At 37.0% G+C, this 17,237-nt stretch overlaps 1 protein-coding gene across 1 annotated transcript in view; it reads left to right on the top strand.

The window, feature by feature from the left end:
* LOC128588745 (ankyrin repeat domain-containing protein 62-like) overlaps window positions 1-17,237 on the top strand; it is a 108,676-nt gene that overhangs the window by 85,012 nt on the left and 6,427 nt on the right. Inside the window, exons 24-29 of the mRNA XM_053595574.1 lie at window positions 4,432-4,499; window positions 5,357-5,450; window positions 8,605-8,678; window positions 9,240-9,333; window positions 11,771-11,991; window positions 13,534-13,763. Coding sequence (XP_053451549.1) covers window positions 4,432-4,499; window positions 5,357-5,450; window positions 8,605-8,678; window positions 9,240-9,333; window positions 11,771-11,991; window positions 13,534-13,648 — 666 coding nt within the window. The 3' untranslated portion in view covers window positions 13,649-13,763. The remainder of the gene's footprint in view (window positions 1-4,431; window positions 4,500-5,356; window positions 5,451-8,604; window positions 8,679-9,239; window positions 9,334-11,770; window positions 11,992-13,533; window positions 13,764-17,237) is intronic.

Raw genomic sequence — 17,237 nt, 5'->3', positions numbered from 1 at the left:
AAGAAAATTTAAAGTAATGTTTGGTTATGGCTAAATGTTGAATATAAAATAGATGATAAATATTTGATATATTAGTTCATTATTTTTAATTTTTATTTTTGTTGTGGCAGATTTTGGCTGGGGATGGGTTTGAAGCGCCTTGAGCCACAGGCACTGCCCTTGGTATATTAGTTTAGTAACATAGCTTGCCTCTGGCAAATAATTAGAGCTGAAAGATGCTTTACTTTCAAGAAATATATTATGTCAGTTATTAAATTATCTGAGTTTCTTTCAAATTGTTAATCAGTAAAGACTCCCAATAATAATGTGCTCCTGAAATGATGATTTTGATGTCTTTACGTTGTCTCATGTTAATACTGTGATGAAGCAGATGAACAGAAATTCTCACACCTGAAATGAATATTTTGAAATAAAAATTCAATGAAATAGGTTCTTTGGGCAGTTAGTTACAGGTTTCCCAGCTGCACTGAAGTGTATAGCTATGTCTTGGACTGTTTCTCCGACAGTAGTTTCTCTATTGTCAGTCTGTCTCATATAATATTACTTTTATTCATGTCAATTTGACATAAACCTGAAGATACGTCAATCTCAAATTATGTACTTTATATGACCTCTCAATCCTTGAAAGGCATCTACTTTTAATTAAATCATACTTTGGTACAAATGTGTATTTTAGCAAACATATTTGATTTAATCTTCCCATTAGAATTTATAATTTATTTTTAATATTTTTACAATTAATGTGCCCATAGTTTTTGTTTCAGGTTCATGATCTTCATTTGGATATAACTTTGTCCAGCAAAAGAATAACTGTAGCTGTCTGTGACTTCGTGGTTTGTCACTGGGTCCCTATTTTCAGAATAGTGAGAGGTGGCAGGATTCACATCTAGCGGGAATGCAGTGAGTAGGGGAGAGAGTTTTAGGAGTCTGGGAGGGAGGTAGAGGCCAGGTTACACAGAGCCTCAAAGACCACTAAGACCTTTTTGTTTGTTTGTTTCAGAGACAGAGTTTCACTTTATTGCTCTTGGTAGAGTGCCGTGGCGTCACTCACAGCAACCTCCAACTACTGGGTTTAGGTGATTCTCTTGCCTCAGCCTCCTGAGTAGCTGGGACTACAAGCGCCCGTCACAATGTCTGGCTATTTTTTGTTGCAGTTTGACTGGGGTCTGGTTCGAACCTGCCACCCTCTGTATATGGGCCCGGCACCCTACCCATTGAGTCGCAGGCACCACCCAAGACTTTTATCTCTTTTTCTGAGGGATCTATTGAAAGGGTTTGAGCCGAGGACTGAATTTGTGAGGAACTGTGAGGTATATTTTAGCCTTTAAGAAAGATGAGGAAGATACTTCACAGAGTAGAATTTATACCTCCCAGTCTCACCCCAAAACCCAATTTCTTTGTGAGACTTTGGCAGGTTGTTAAGTATTGCACAGTCATCAAGGAATGATTCACTGAACTGATTCTCCCATTTAAATAACAGAATACCAATTTAACAGGAAGATAACACCTTTTGTGTCTGTAGCAGAATTAAATGATAAGCGGGAATGTGCACACAAGGGGAAAAGAAGGGGAATCGATATACGTAATGGTATTTTCCAAAGCACATGCCTTAATGTTAAATGTTATTAACATAATTTTATAATACAGTGAATTATGACATCAGTAACCAAAATATCTTATTAGGTAGTTGTGAGACAACTTCGTAGGCAACTGGCTGAGGCACTACACAAAATACCTAGATCAGAGGCCTCACTGGTCATTACGTCACACTGCCACATTCATTCAGAAGGCACGGCTCACGCCAAGAAGAAATGCAGTCAAATCACAAATAAAGTATATATGGAATTTAACATGTCAACAGTTGATATATAGCTTATTGAGTAATGAAAATTGTTTGGGGATACTAGTTTAGGTGAATAGGTTTTATTTGCAGTTTATTATTATTAATTTCATTATAATTTATTATCCTTAAAATGCACTTATGTCTTGAATTCTGACTTTCATCCTGACATTTTTATAATTATAAGTACGTGTGTATGTGGACATATACATCTACCACACATGCCCTTAGGAAAGTGAGAATTAGACATAATTTTCTCACAGAATTTGAGAGTCTGTGTTCCTTCTGAACAGTATATTTTAGTGATTTCTGCATTGCCTTGGTGAAACAGGCCAGATTAAATCAGAAAATGTTAAATCGAATGCTCTTAGAAATTGGCTTAATTATCTTCACTTCTGTAAATGGAGACAGAATCTAGTATTTCTTGGATTTCGGGTTAACTGGTACAGGAATGCGATTATGCAGGTATCCAAAGTGCAGATTTGGGGGTTAATGTTTTGTGTCACCATAGATGTGCTGCCTCTGGACATTTTGTGTAAACAGTTGTGTGATATATCGTCCTTTATGATGGGCTTCTTTCACTTATCCTTGGGCTTTTATGGCTCGTCTCAACTGTAGCATGAATCAGGATGTCATTTCTTTCTATTGCCATAAACAGTAAACACTCTGGCCATACCAGTTATCAGTTCCTCAGTCAGTGGACCTTTGGGTCCCTTCCACACTTAACGATGCTGCTGTGGACATTCATCTACAAGTTGTGTGGACACATGTTTTGGCTCCCCTGGCGTTGGGCTTTATTCTCAGAGGTGACTAGCTGACTTCAGCATCTCTCTGCCTTGCTCTCTGTCCCCCCCGCCTCATCCATCTCTGATCATCCACCCCATCCATACAGTCCTGTCACTCAATCTCCCCTTCTTTGTGAAGCTTTCTCTAACTGTTCTCTCACTGACCTTACATTTCAGCAGCTGTTGTCTAGTCTGGGTGAAATGATTTAAACTTTAATTATGCATTGCTTTTATTTTCTGTCACCATTGGTAGAGTGCTATAGCATCATCATAGCTCACGATAACCTCAAACTCTTGGGCTCAAATGATTCTCTTGTCTCAGCCTCCTGAGTAGCTGGGACTACAGGAGCCTGCCACAATACCTGGCTATTTTTTTGACAAAGGATCTCGCACGAGCTTAGGCTGGTCTTGAACCTGTAAGCTCAGGCAATCCACCCGCCTCAGCCTCCCAAAGTGCTGGCATTACAGGTGTGAGCCATCAGGTCCAGCCCCGATAGTTCAATCTTGTCTAATTATACATTTGCCTAAGGAGGAACTAATATCTGAACTAATATCTCAGTATGTCATTTATCCTGTATATATTTAAAATGTTTTATCTTAACAGTTGTTAGGATAAAATTAAACACTGTATGCCATATCAATTATTTCTTCTTTGATACATAGACCTAATAAAGCTTTTATTTGAAATGTATTTTAAGCAATTAAATATAAAATTGAAACCATATTATCTTGGAGAACTGTTCAAACCAAAAGCCTGTGATTCTCTCACTCTGACACAAAGTCTGAATTCCCCGCCTTAATTATGTAGCCAGATCATGACTTCTACATTGATGCCACTTTACCAATTGGAAAGTTCTGGTTCCAGCTCTTCTGATCTCTGTGTGAATATGGACAGTTAGTTCTTCCCAACATACATCTGTCTACTGTCTCTACTGTAAACACAAAAATAGGGTCATACAAGGTCAGAAAAAGGTTTGCTTGAGATGTTTCGCTGGACCAAGTGGGCATTTGGCCAACATGGCTTTGCCTTGGATAGTTTAATTATGATGTTTAACGAACATCCTCATGCTTTAAGCTGACACTTTAAGGATAAATTCTCTCCTGGTTATGTCTTGATCCCTGCCACTTGATGGGAGAATCAGAAGAAATGTGGCATCTTATTTGGAAATGACATTCTCTAATATAATTGTGTTCCCTGTTTATTTTTATAATTTTATTTTTCTTTCACTGAAAAGGACAGATGATGCTTAGTTTTTAGCATTAAAAGCATAACAAGTTGTTTGTCCAAATAAAAATAAATGGGCATACAAAAAAGTAAAATAAAATAAATGATGCAAGGGTGCTTGGAATTCAAAAATATAAATGCTTACCAAAAGGTAATTGTTTTATCTTTCCTCATATTACCAATGTTATACATTTTAGTACTGATAAGATAAACTAAAAAACAAGACTAGTGTGTTTTGGTCCTAGAGCATGGGTCAATACATTTGTCTGTGAAAGGCCAGATACTATTATTTTAGACTTTGTGAGCCATAATATCCCTGTGGCAACAATTTGACTCTGCAGTTCCGTTGCAAAATAGTCATAAACAGAATAGTGACTGAACGGGTGAGTCCGTGTATCAATAAACTTTAGCTGTAAATATGGGTAATGGGCAAGTTTGTCCTAGATTATTTTGTATATAAAAAGGTGGTCATAATCTGAAAATAGTATTTTATATATGACACATTTTGTTCACCCACTCATCCATTGATGGACTTTGGAGTTATTTTCAAATATATTTTTTTTTTAAATTTTTTGTTGTAGTTGCAAGAAGCACAGGGTCAACGCACAGCAACCATGAGATGGCCTACAATTGACAACTTCATGAAAAAGTACGTTTAACAAAGCACAGAAAATAACCAAATCAGCAGCAAAGTGTGAGATTGTGTCAGTTATGACAATGAGTACATTGTGTGAAGCTAAGCAATCATTTCAGCATTAATTTTTTTAGAAATGCACATTTCTCATATATTATTCTTAAAATTTGTATGTTATTCACACAAAGCAGCTATAAAAATGATGTAGTTGGCCAAATCACCTACTTTCAAATATTTCAAAATAACTAAGAAAATGCTACAAAAGCTATGTTAACTAATGTCATGAAAATGTGTCAAACGATCTATTAACCAAATGTATGTGCCCCACGATCATACTAATGTACACAGCTATGGTTTAATAACAATAAATAAATAAATAAAATAAAATAAAAATTTATGTAATTATAACTTCAGATGTTTATTATTTATTTATTTATTTTATTAAATCATAGCTGTGTACATTGATATGATCATGGGTCATAGTACACTAGTTTCATAGACCATTTGACACACTTTCATCACAATGGTTAACATAGCCTTCCTGGCATTTTCCCAATTATAGTGCTAAAACATTTACATTCCACATTTACTAAATTTCGCATATAACTTGTAAGATGCACCACAGGTGTAATCCCACCAATCCCCCTCCTTCTACCCACCTGCCCCCTCCCTCCCCTCCCTTTCCCCACTCCTCCTATTCTATAACTGGGTTATAGCTTTCATGTGAAAGCCCTAGATTAGTTTCATAGTAGGGCTGAGTACATTGGGTACTTTTTCTTCCATTCTTGAGATTCTTTAGATGTTTATTCAGAAATTACATGGTATCTTTAAAATTTGTTGTGATAATAATTATTTTAAAATACACATTTTAGGCTTGAAGAAGAAAATTTCAATTTAAAAGTTATCATCGAAAACCAAGCACGCAAAATGGAGCAGCTCCAGGAGAACCTGTCAAGGGCAAGATCCGTACGTCACACTGGAAAGGGGTTTCATGTCTCTGGGACTCCAGCTTCAGTCTTGATCATGCAAAATGCTGGGGACCACAAGTGTTTCATAGTTTGGAATATTAGAATAGACCTAATAAAATACCTTGGGTCTGAGATCCAAGTCCACACATGGAGTTCATATTTCTATTTTCATACACACCTATGCACATAGCCTGAGGGCAGTTTTATGCAGTGTCTTTTTGATAATTTGTGCATAAAACAAGGTCTTTACTATGTTTGCAGTGCAATTTGTCACATGAGGTCAGGTTTTGAATTTTCCACTTGTGGGTTCATGTTGAAGTTTTAGGTCTTGAAAGATCTGGGATTTTAGATTTTAAGATTTGGGCTGTTCAGCACATAGTACGGATGCTTCTCCACTCATAGCTGGGGCTACATCCTGATAAACACACTATAAGTTGAAAACATAAGAAGGAAATTCATTTAATACACTCAACCTGCTTGGTGTGGTGGCTCACTCCTGTAATCCTAGCACTCTGTGAGGCTGAGGTGAGTAGATCGTCTGGGCTAAAGTGAGACCCCATCTCTGAAATAGCCAGGATTGTAGCAGAGATCTGTAGTCCTAGCCATTCGGGAGGCTGAGGCAAGAGCATCACTTCAGCCCAAGAGTTTGAGGTTGCTGTTACCTAATGATGGTGCAAGAAAGTGACACTCTGTCTCAAAAAAAAAATAGCCAACCTGTTACCATCATAGCTCAGCCTAACCTTCCTTTAATATGCTCAAAACTTTGTCCTAAAGTTGGGTAACATCCACCTACCACAAAGTCTATCTTATAATAAAGTACCAAATATCTCACATACCACATGCGAAAAGAGCAGAGATTCAACTTAAAATACATGAAATCACAATGGTTTGATACCATCATAAAGTCACAAAACTATGAGTTGGACCATAGTGAGTGTGTCAAAATTGCAAAGGTTCCATACTATCACAAAGTTGAAAAATTGAAAATCAAACTATTATAAGTTGAGCACATTTCTTATATAAGAATATTTTACATGATACGAAGTGTATCAATGAGAAAATACTTATTATATTCATGTTGATATTACTGAGTACTAGTAGTTCAAATCTTAGTTTAATTTAATTTATTTATTTTTTAATATCATTGTTGGGGAATCATTGAGGGTACAATGAGCCAGGTTATACTGCTTGTGTTTGCTGGGTGAAGTTCCTCCATTAATAGTCTGACCCCCAAGAGGTGTTTACTACACCGTGTCCCCCACCCCTTCCCTCCTTCCCTCTCTCCTCTGCCCCATTCCCTCTCCTCCTACCATGTACTCACATCAATTCTCCTTATACCAGAATTGAGTACGTAGGATACTTGCTTCTCCATTCTTGTGACGCTTTACTAAGAAGAATGTATTTCAACTTCATCTGAATTAATACAATTTCACTTTCAGTTGTAGTAAAGTCACTATCATTTTTAGTGGCTGTATAGTATTCCATAGTATACATATACTACAGCTTATTAATCCATTCCTAGATTGGTGGGCACCTAGTTTTTTTCCACAATTTGGCAATTGTAAAACGAGCTGCACTAAATAGTCTAGTGCAAATGTCCTTATGATAGAATGTTTTTATTTTCTTCTGAGTAGATGGCCAGTAATGGGATTGCAGGATCAAATGGGAGGTCTAGTTTGGGTTCTTTGAGGATTCTCCATACTTCCTTCGAAAAGGGTTGCATTAGATTGCAGTCCAACCGGCAGTGTAAAAGTGTTCCCTTCTCTCTAATTCCACGCCAGCATCTGCAGCTTTTTTTATTTTTATTAGATCATAACTGTGTACATCACTGCATTTATGGGGTACAATGTGCTGACTATATACAATCTAGAATGTTCACATCAAACTGGTCAACATATCTTTCACCTCACTTACTCACTTGTTGGTTTAGATATTTATACTGTACTGTTAATACATTTGGCATGTACTGTTGCAGTATACACAGTAGGTGAGGTCTGAGTCTTTGTGATGTGGGCCAATCTCACTGGGCATGTCTCAGAGTGGTTTTGATTTGCATTTCTCTGATAAGTAGGTATGATGAGCATTTTTTCACATGCTTGTTAGCTATTCATCTGTTTTCTTTAGAGAAGGTTCTATTTATCTTACCCATTGATATAGGGGATCATTGGCTTTTTTTTTTATTGTTGCTTAATTTGAGTTCTCTGTAGATTCTAGTTATCAAGCTTTTTTCCAATTCATAATATTCAAATATCTTTTCCCATTCTGATGTTGTCTATTTGCTTTGGTTGCTTTCTCCTTAGCTGTATAGAAGCTTTTCAGTTTAATTAAGTCCCATTTGTTCTTTATTTTTGCTATTACAATGCCACTGGAGCCTTCTTCATAAAGTCTTTCCCCAGGCCAATAGCTTCCAGCGTTTTTGCTATGCTTTCCTTGAGAATTTTTATTGATTCATGCCTTAGATTTAGACTTTTATCCATCTTGAAACCATTTTAGTGATTGGAGAAAGGTGCGGGTCTAGTTTCAATCTTTTACATGTGGGTATCCAGTTCTCCCAGCACCATTTATTGAATAGGGATTCTTTCCTCCAGTGAATGTTCTTGTTTGCTTTATGAAAGATTACGTGGCTGCAAGATTTTAGTTTCATCTCATGGTTTTCTATTCAATTCCAGATGTCTGTGCCCATACCATGCTGTTTTGATCAATATGGCCCAGTAGTACAGCCTAAAGTCTGGTAGGCTAATGCCTCCAGCCTTGTTTTTATTACTAAGAATTACCTTAGCTATATGGGTTTTTATCTGGTTCCATACAAAATGAAGAATTTTGTTTCCCAAATCTTTAAAGTATGATGTTGACATTTTAATAGGGCTTGCATTAAATCTATAAATTGCTTTGGGAAATATAGACATTTTAACAATTTTTTTGTTTCTTTGTTTTTTTGATTCCTCTTAGCCATGAGCATGGTCTGTTCTTTCATTTGTTAATATTTGACTGAGTTTATAAAATCAATGGTTTTGGTGGTAAAAATTTAATTAAAATATATGTCATCCTCTAAAAATAGTATGTTATATGTGCCACATTTTTTTTTATTCATTTTTCTATTGATGGATTTTTGTGTTACTTCCAAACGTAAACTTTTTTATTCTTTCTTTTAGCTGCAAATATCACTGCTGCATCAGTTGACAGAGGCTAGAAGACTGGCTGGAAAGATGGAAGACCACATGCAAATGTACAATTTAAATCAAAATCACTTGAGTATTTATAAAGCAAATAAGTCATGTAGAATGAGATTGCATCAGTTATGATAATAAATGCTTCTGAGCGAAGCCAAGAAAAAATTTCAGCATTAAGCTACTTTGAAATGCATACTTTTGGCCGGTCATGATGGCTCATGCCTGTAGTCCTAGCACTCTGAGAGGCAGGTGTATTGCTTGAGCTTGCAAGTTCAAGATCGGCCTGAGCAAAAGCAAGACCCCATCTCACTGAGGCAAGAGGATCATGTGAGCCCAAGATTCGTAGGTTGCTGTGAGCTGTAACAGCTTGAGACCCTATCTCAAAAAAAAAAAAAAAATTGAAAGAAAAAGAAAAAACTGCATACTTTTGTGTATTATTTCTAATGTTTTCAAATTATTCATGAAACGCAGCTGGAAAAACAGTACAGTTTTCAAAGCTCCTACTTTTCAAATCTTTAAGAATTCATGTAATTATGCCTTCAGATCTCTATCCAAACATTACATGGTATCTTTACATTTTTTATGTGAGAATAATTATTTTGTAATGTTCATTTTAGGCCTGACATAGAAAATTCCCAGTTAAAAGCTAGAAGCCAAAAGCAAGCAGATCGACCTGAGCAGCTTCCACATCTCCCATCCAGCACAGGGTCGGTAAGTTAACCTCTCGGTTTCTGTTATATCACAGCAGGATTCTGTTTCTTCAGCAGCCCAGGTTGATTACCTCTGGTGCAAAATGCTTGGGACTGGGAGTATTTTTAGTTGTTTACACACAATGAGAAATCTTTGGTGGGAATTCAAGTCTAAGAATTCATATCTACCTATGCACATAGCCTGAAGACAGTTTATACAAGGTTTGTAAGTAAATTTTGTGCATGAAACATGAAACAATGTTCTGAGTGTTTTCACTGCAACTTGCAACATGAGAGCAGCCATGGAATTTTTCACTTATGGTGTCACATCCACACCCAGGACATTTCAGCATGTGAAACATTCTGGAATTCAGATTTTCAGACGGAGATGCTCAAACTATAGTACAGATGCTCCTTGCCTTATGACAGTGTTTCACACAGTGCATCTTAAACGTGTCCTCGATTTATGATGGGGTTTCACCCCAGTAACCCACCAAAGGTGGGAAATACCACAGGAGCACAGTGCATCTCAAACGTGTCCTCAATTTATGATGGGGTTTCACCCCAGTAAACCCACCAAAGGTGGGAGATATCACAGGAGCACAGTGCATCTCGTATATGTCCTGATTTATGATGGGGTTTCACACCAGTAAACCCACCGAAGGTGAGAGATATCACAGGAGCACAGTGTATCTCGTATGTGTCCTCTATTTATGAAGGGGTTTCACCCCAGGAAGCCCACCGAAGGTGGGAAATATCACAGGACCACAGACTCACACCTCCAGGATCTTCATCCTCACCCTTGCCTGGTTCACAGACTGGACGGTCCCTTGGACACTATAACAGGCAGAGCTCAGCCATCAGAGTCTTTGTGCAAGCCCAGCCCCAGGTCACCATGACCTGAGATGTGTGCCAAAGAGGGAGGCCCCAGAGGTCAGGAGACTTAGCACTCACTGGCCAACTTCTGGCCAGCACAGAGCACACAGTTCAGGCTTTGTCTCTCTGCCCTCTAGTCAAGGTGACTCTGGAACCCTCAGGAAACAGGGACTTAATGACCAAGCCCCTCACTTCATTAGCTCATACTGCCATCATGACTATAATTTTGCACCGTGAATTCCACACACACTGGGAGGCAGATGAAGTCAATAGACCCTATGTCCAGATGAAGAATCTGAGACCAGAGAAGAGAAAGGAAATCCCCAGGATCAGCCATAGAAAGAACAACACATTCTCTACTGAAATCTACATTTTCTTGTCGAGATCCCTACGGCCTGGTCTCTGTCGCTGCACGAAGGAAACAGGCTTGACATGGATTAGAAGTACAAGCTTGTGGAAGCTGGACTAACCTTAGGTGCAGGATAGCCCTCAGCCCTTTCCGCAATGGCTGTTAATTAAGGTTATACACAACAGGCGTGGAGAGTTAAGGTAATGACATACACAACAGGCGTGGAGAGTTAAGGTCATTACATAGGAGAGCTGCATGCATAAGGATTGCCACGTGCTCTTTCCTCACGAGTTCTTTCCCCATGACTACCATGAAGAAGTACCAAGCATCACTGTTTAACACATGCTTACTAAGGAGTGACCTGTCTTATCTCATTCCAGAACACTGATTGACGTGGGGGATTGCCCCTAAGTCACAAAACATCTCTAGGCTTTCCAGAAGACTGTCCTGTTCTCAGCGTTTCCTTTTAATGTGATAAGAATCAGTAACTGTCCTTGTAAGCATGGTGTCCACTCCTCTACATTTTCTTATATGAAACACCATCCCTTCCAATTTCCCTAAAATCCCCACCCTCCAGGTCACCAAAGGGCAGAAAACAGATGGGGGAATATGGTCTGCAGTACACCCCACTTAAAACAAAATGTACTTAAATATGTTTATTTAAAATGAAAAAATTATTAGAGTCCAATGGAAGGGGAGAATTAGGGTAATAGAAAAGCCACAGGAGTTGGGCAAAGGCTGTATTTTTATTATAGAGAAGACTTAAACTTTCTTTTGTATCATAAATTCAGAGAAGGAAAGTTCTCCCTTTAAATATTTCAGTTTCCATCATCATTATTAACTATTAATAAACTGGTCTTTCAGATTATTGAGGCAGGATGGAATACAGCAACACTATTAGGAAAAGAAAAAGTGTGATTTAGCAATTAGACTACACACTTGAATGTTTGTAAGTTACATTGTTCGGGTTTTTTACAAAGTAATTAATTCTAGTATTCTTTGCATTATGATTATATGTGTACTAACAAAAAAACTCAACTTTATATTTTAGATTTAATCCAGAATTAAATTAATAATTTAATTTGTAATGATGATAAATATTTTAAATAACTTCATTTTTCACATATTTAAACTTTCTCTCTGAATCACTGTCTCAAAAGTAAAGGAAACAAACTATATCTTAACTATCAAGGTTATAATTATTGTAAAAACATATCCTTTTAATTTGCTTTAGACACAAATACCAGCTCTGGAAAACTTAGAGCAGCCAAGAAAGAATCAAACAGCTTCAAGGGGAAGTGAGATGGAGCTCAGTGTTACTGAGATGGAGCTCAGCATTGCAGATGCGGAGTCTGAACTCTCCAGCATACTAGCGTCTGAAAAACTGGAAGAATACACACAAGTTCACATGAAAGATTTACAAACCCTAAAATGTTTGTCAACTAAAGTACGCCAGTAAGTCAAAACCCAGAATCACACAAAATAACTTAAGCTCATTCATTCATCTCAAATGCATCATCATTAGTCAGACATGTTCATGAGGTCCACTGGATGTGGAAACTAAGTAGATGATATAATTTTGAGAAATGATGTTAGTGAATAGACTTACCTGTAAGGGGCTAGTCCAGGACAGGTTACATCTCTCTCCCTTTTTGGTTTATATGGCTTTTCCCCCATTACTATTCTCCCTTAGTTAACATGATCTATTAGTCTTTCAGCTAAGTATTTTTGAAGCTTTATCATTTAGACAATGATGTTGTTAGAAAATTGTTTGTCAGCAGTCCCCTAAGTGGAAATATTCATGAATTTAAGTATTTGGGGGGAAGATTATAGCTTTAACCAAAAGGGTCAAGTACTATTGGTCTCCTGGCACTTTCTGGTACTCAGGAAATTAACTTTCCTTGATGAAAACTATGCCAAGAGTTTCATCACTCTGAATAAAGGCATACTTGGGAAATAGGAATGATTAACATAGGGAAGAAGAGAGGTAAACTCACAAAGTAGTTTGAATATACTGCCTTGTTCAGCCTGAGGGTCAGGTGTGTGGAGCACAGAAAGGACGGGCCTCGCCCCTGGTGCCTTGGTAACAAAGTCGGCAGCTGATTTTCTTTGGAGCTGCTTTCTTTCTTTTTCATCACTGACTCAGCCATGTCATTCTCCCCTAGAAGTTATTCCTCAGCACCAAATGCTTAATTTTTCCCAGAGTAGGTGAAAAGTACAAGGGTGGTGAAAACAAATGCTCAAAAATGTACTGAAGGATAGTTTTCTAAATCTCTGAAATAGACTACTAAATAACAGTATTTCTAGCTTTTCGAAAGTTTTAATTCTGTCGTGTATATATTTAAGGAGTACGTGATGTTTTGCCATATTTACCATGTATAAATAGGGAAATGGCAATTATCATAAGAAAATTAACATAATCATCATCTCACATAGTTACCCATTAAATACAATTATTGTTATTATTAATTTATTTATTTTTGCAGTTTTGAGCCAGGGCCAGGCTTGAACCCACTACCCCTGGTATTTGGGGATAGCTCCCTACTCCTTGAGCTACAGGTGCTGGCCTAAATACAAATATTTTAAAGGCAACTTTAATAATCCTATAGGGAGAGCCATTCCAGAAGGCAGCACGTGTTCCCTGTCAACTAATAGATCAGTAATCGCCATTTCGCTCTCCTGTCCACTTTGTTTGAATTATTCCTTTGTTAGAAATAAATTTGGAAATATATATACATTTTTGTGTATATATACACAATATATACATATATACATATCCTTATACTTCTATATAAGGATTTTTAATAATGATAAATAAATATACACTTCTATATAATGATTGTTAAACTGCAGTTGCGTAGAGTGACACATCTGTAGTGTTAAAACATTATTTACAGGAGAATTTTATTTCCTGTAAATAATTTTAAAATGCAACTCATTTAGGAATCATTTAGGAAAAAATGAAATACTAACCTTTGCCTTTCGTAATCTTCACAGACTTCGTGAGAATCTAGCAGAGGTCAAGACACACTTGTCTGGGGTAAAACAGATGGACAGATCTTTGCACACAATTCTTACCACAAGAGAAGCAACTGGAAGCAACTCCTATTGAAAATCTTAATCGTGCTTCAGTTATCCACAGAGAGCTCCCTACAGTGCAGAAATGTGTAATCTCTCCCTCAAATCCTGAGACTTCTTCAAGTAGACTGGCGAAGTACGTGGCTCAGGTTAGTTATATTATCCTTTTTCCTTTGGGTTTCATATTTCTCATATAATTCTTCTCTTTCATTTGGTGAGATACTGAGTTGTTTATTTGACTTCTACAAGTTAATTAAAGGTCATAATTATGCGGGAGAAAAAAAGAAAAACATTGTGATTTTTTTAAGTCCCTGGATGTCTCATTTTCAAGAGATACCCATTTGTTAACTTTATTCAAAAATGTCACTAATCTGAAACATTTTAGATTTCTTTAAAAGCTACATTTCAGTTAGATTCCAGACATTGAATATATGGCTATCTAATAATTAAATGTAAATTTGACATGCTCTGGCTTGCTTTCTAATTGATTATAGTTTTGCTGTTGTCCATAATGTTTTTAAAGGTTTCCTGTACGATCTCAAGTTTTCTGCCTATAATCACAAGGAACAGATTAGTGGCCAAACACTAAACATGTGTGGATGTTTTTCATTTAAAGAAATCTAAGATAAATAATTTTTACGAATTAAATAAGCCTGTAGTACTAACAAATGTTAGTTTCTGTTTCAAAGTTAAATGTTTCATCATTTTCTTACATAAGAGTAAATCTTTAATTGCTCTTGGACTTACAGCTTTTTTACCTCAATTTTTGTAAAATGTGTCTATTTCTGGGCAAGTGTACTATAGTTTTTAAAACAGTTAAGCTAATATTTGAACTTTTAAAATTAGTTCACTTTTATCTATTTTGCCATCACTTGCATGACTGACAGCTAAGATTGCAATGATATCAAGAGCAATGGCAGCCAAACAGAATGAATTAGAATCTTTCTGCCCAGAACTCCATGCCACACATGGTCCCCATCTCTACCGCGGGCGTCAGAGGAACCTTCCAGTCCAACCATGTGATTTCACTCATAGTAACAATTTATTTCTGGGGATCTCAAAATGTATCTAATAATGACAAGCTATATCAACTGTAGAGTTAGTAAGGGGAAAAAATAGTTCCACTATGCCTGAACCTGTTTACGTTGTGTAACATTGGACCATTTTTCCAGAAGGTATAAAAACACAAAGTGTGGGGACAGGGACCCAGGCCTCAAGTCCCAGCTATTTGGGAGGATGAAGCCAGAAGATCACTTGAGCCAAGAAGTTCAAGGCTATAGTGTGCTGTGATAACACCTATGTGGAGCCTCCACACCACTGCACACTAGCCTGGGGGAAACAGGGAGGCCCTGTCCCTTGGGGGGGGGAAAAAAAGGAAACTTTAAAACATTTGTTTGACTAAACTAATATATAACAACTAATTTTCATTATATAAAACATTGCTATTAAAATATCAGAACTACAATGAGATATCTAACTCCAGTGAGAATGTTCTTTGTCCAAAAGTCCGAAAACAGCAAATGCTGGCAGGGATGCAGAGAGATAGGAACACTAACCCACCTTGGGTGTGATGCAAACTAGCACAGACTTCATGGAAAAGTACATGCAGATACTTTAGGGGTTGACCCAGGAATTTGTCCAAAGGAGAAAAAAAAAGCCATTTTATCAAAAACACACTTGCACGTGAATGTTTATTGCAGAACTTTTCACAATCGCTAAGATGTGGAATCAACAAAAGTGCTTATCAATGCACAAGTGGGTTAATAAAATATGGTGGACATGAGCACTATTTAGCCATAATGAAATATGGTAGACGTGGGGCACTGCTCAGACATAATAAAATAGGGTAGACATTGAGCACTCCTCAGCCACAATAAAATATGGTAGATGTAGAACACTCCTCAGATATAATAAAATATGGTGGACATGGGGGCACTGCTCAGCCATAATAAACTATGGCAGACATGGAGCCCTACTCAGCCATAATAAAATATGGTAGATGTGGAGCTCTGATCACCCATAATAAAATATGGTAGACATGGAGCACTGCTCAGCCATAATAAAATCTGGTAGATGTGGAACACTCCTCAGCCATAATAAAATATGGTAAATGTGGAGCACTACTCAGCCATAGTAAAATATGGTGGACAGGAGGCCCTATTTAGTTATAATAAAATATGGTAGACGTGGAGCGCTCCTCAGCCATAATAAAATATGGTAGACATGGAGCACTATTCATCATTAATAAAATATGGTGGACAGGGGGCACTGCTCAGCCATCATAAAATGTGGTAGAAGTGGAGCACTGCTCAGCCATAATAAAATATGGTAGACTTGGAGCACTGCTCAGCCATAATGAAATATGGTAGATGTGGAACACTCCTCAGCCATAATAAAATATGGTAGATGTGGAGCACTACTCAGCCATAATGAAATATGGTAGACATGGGGCACTCCTCAGCCATAATAAAATTTGGTACATGTAAAGCACTCCTCAGCCATAATAAAATATAGTAGATGTGGGGCACTCCTCGGCCATAATAATATATGGTAGACATGGAACACTGCTCAGCCATTATGAAATACGGTAAATGTGGAACACTGCTCAGCCATAATAAAATATGGTAGACGTGTAGCACTATACAGCCATAGTAAAATACAGTAGACCTGGAGCACTGCTCAGCCATAGTAAAATATGGAAGACAAGGAGCACATTTTTTCCATCATCTTCTTAACTCAATTTGACTTCTTTTCTCTGAGAAAATGGAAAAATCAGGGTTAAAGTGCTTCAGAGTCATAAAATTGGACAACGGGGGACAAAAATATAATTATGGTGAAAACTTCTATAAATTATTGAGCCTGATGCAAATATAAAATATTCTCACTACTTATTATCAGAAAAGTCAAGTAATGTACCATTTTGAAAGATATAAAGTGTTTGTAAACAGGGTTTACAAAGACTGTTTCAAAAATCAAAAATAATTTCTTAGTTTTATTGGTTCCATTTCCATATTATAAAATATGAAAATTAAAATTAACCTGAACAGATAAATCACTAGATATTTTTGCACACGTGATTCTTTTTTGATAACTGAAGTCATAAAACTTTATTCAATTTTTTTTTTTTTTAAGACGGGGTCTCACTCTTGCTCAGGCAGTCTTGAATGCTGAGCTCAATGTACTCATCTCCACCTCCCAGAGTACTGGGATCACAGGCACGAGCCAATATACCCAGCAGTTTATTTCAATTTTATAAAAGATAAAACTTATGTGGTTTAAATTCTTTTGTGTTTTTAAGAATCATTTAGTACTTGTGTGCTTAATACTATGCATGGCACACAAAAATCACTTTTCTAAATGTCTTAAATAGGAAGACTAATTTATATATTCATTAGTTTTCTATTTGGGGTGCATTACTGACACATTCAAAAATTTTGAATGATTTCAGTAATTTTTCTATTTCTCAAATGTTAATTCAATTTTCAGCAACTGGCTATGTTTATGTGGTCTCCTGGGTGCATCAAATCTAAAGCTACAGCCTGAAGACCAACTTTTCATCTACTAGGACATTATGTCTCAAGAGAATGCTGCGTTTCACTTCTTCCCCACTAAAAATATGCCTA

Source organism: Nycticebus coucang, chromosome 6 (assembly GCF_027406575.1).
Source record: "Nycticebus coucang isolate mNycCou1 chromosome 6, mNycCou1.pri, whole genome shotgun sequence".
Classification (NCBI taxonomy): domain Eukaryota; kingdom Metazoa; phylum Chordata; class Mammalia; order Primates; family Lorisidae; genus Nycticebus; species Nycticebus coucang.
The sequence above is the reverse complement of the archived record's forward strand: the minus strand, read 5'-3'. Positions and strand labels throughout refer to the sequence as shown.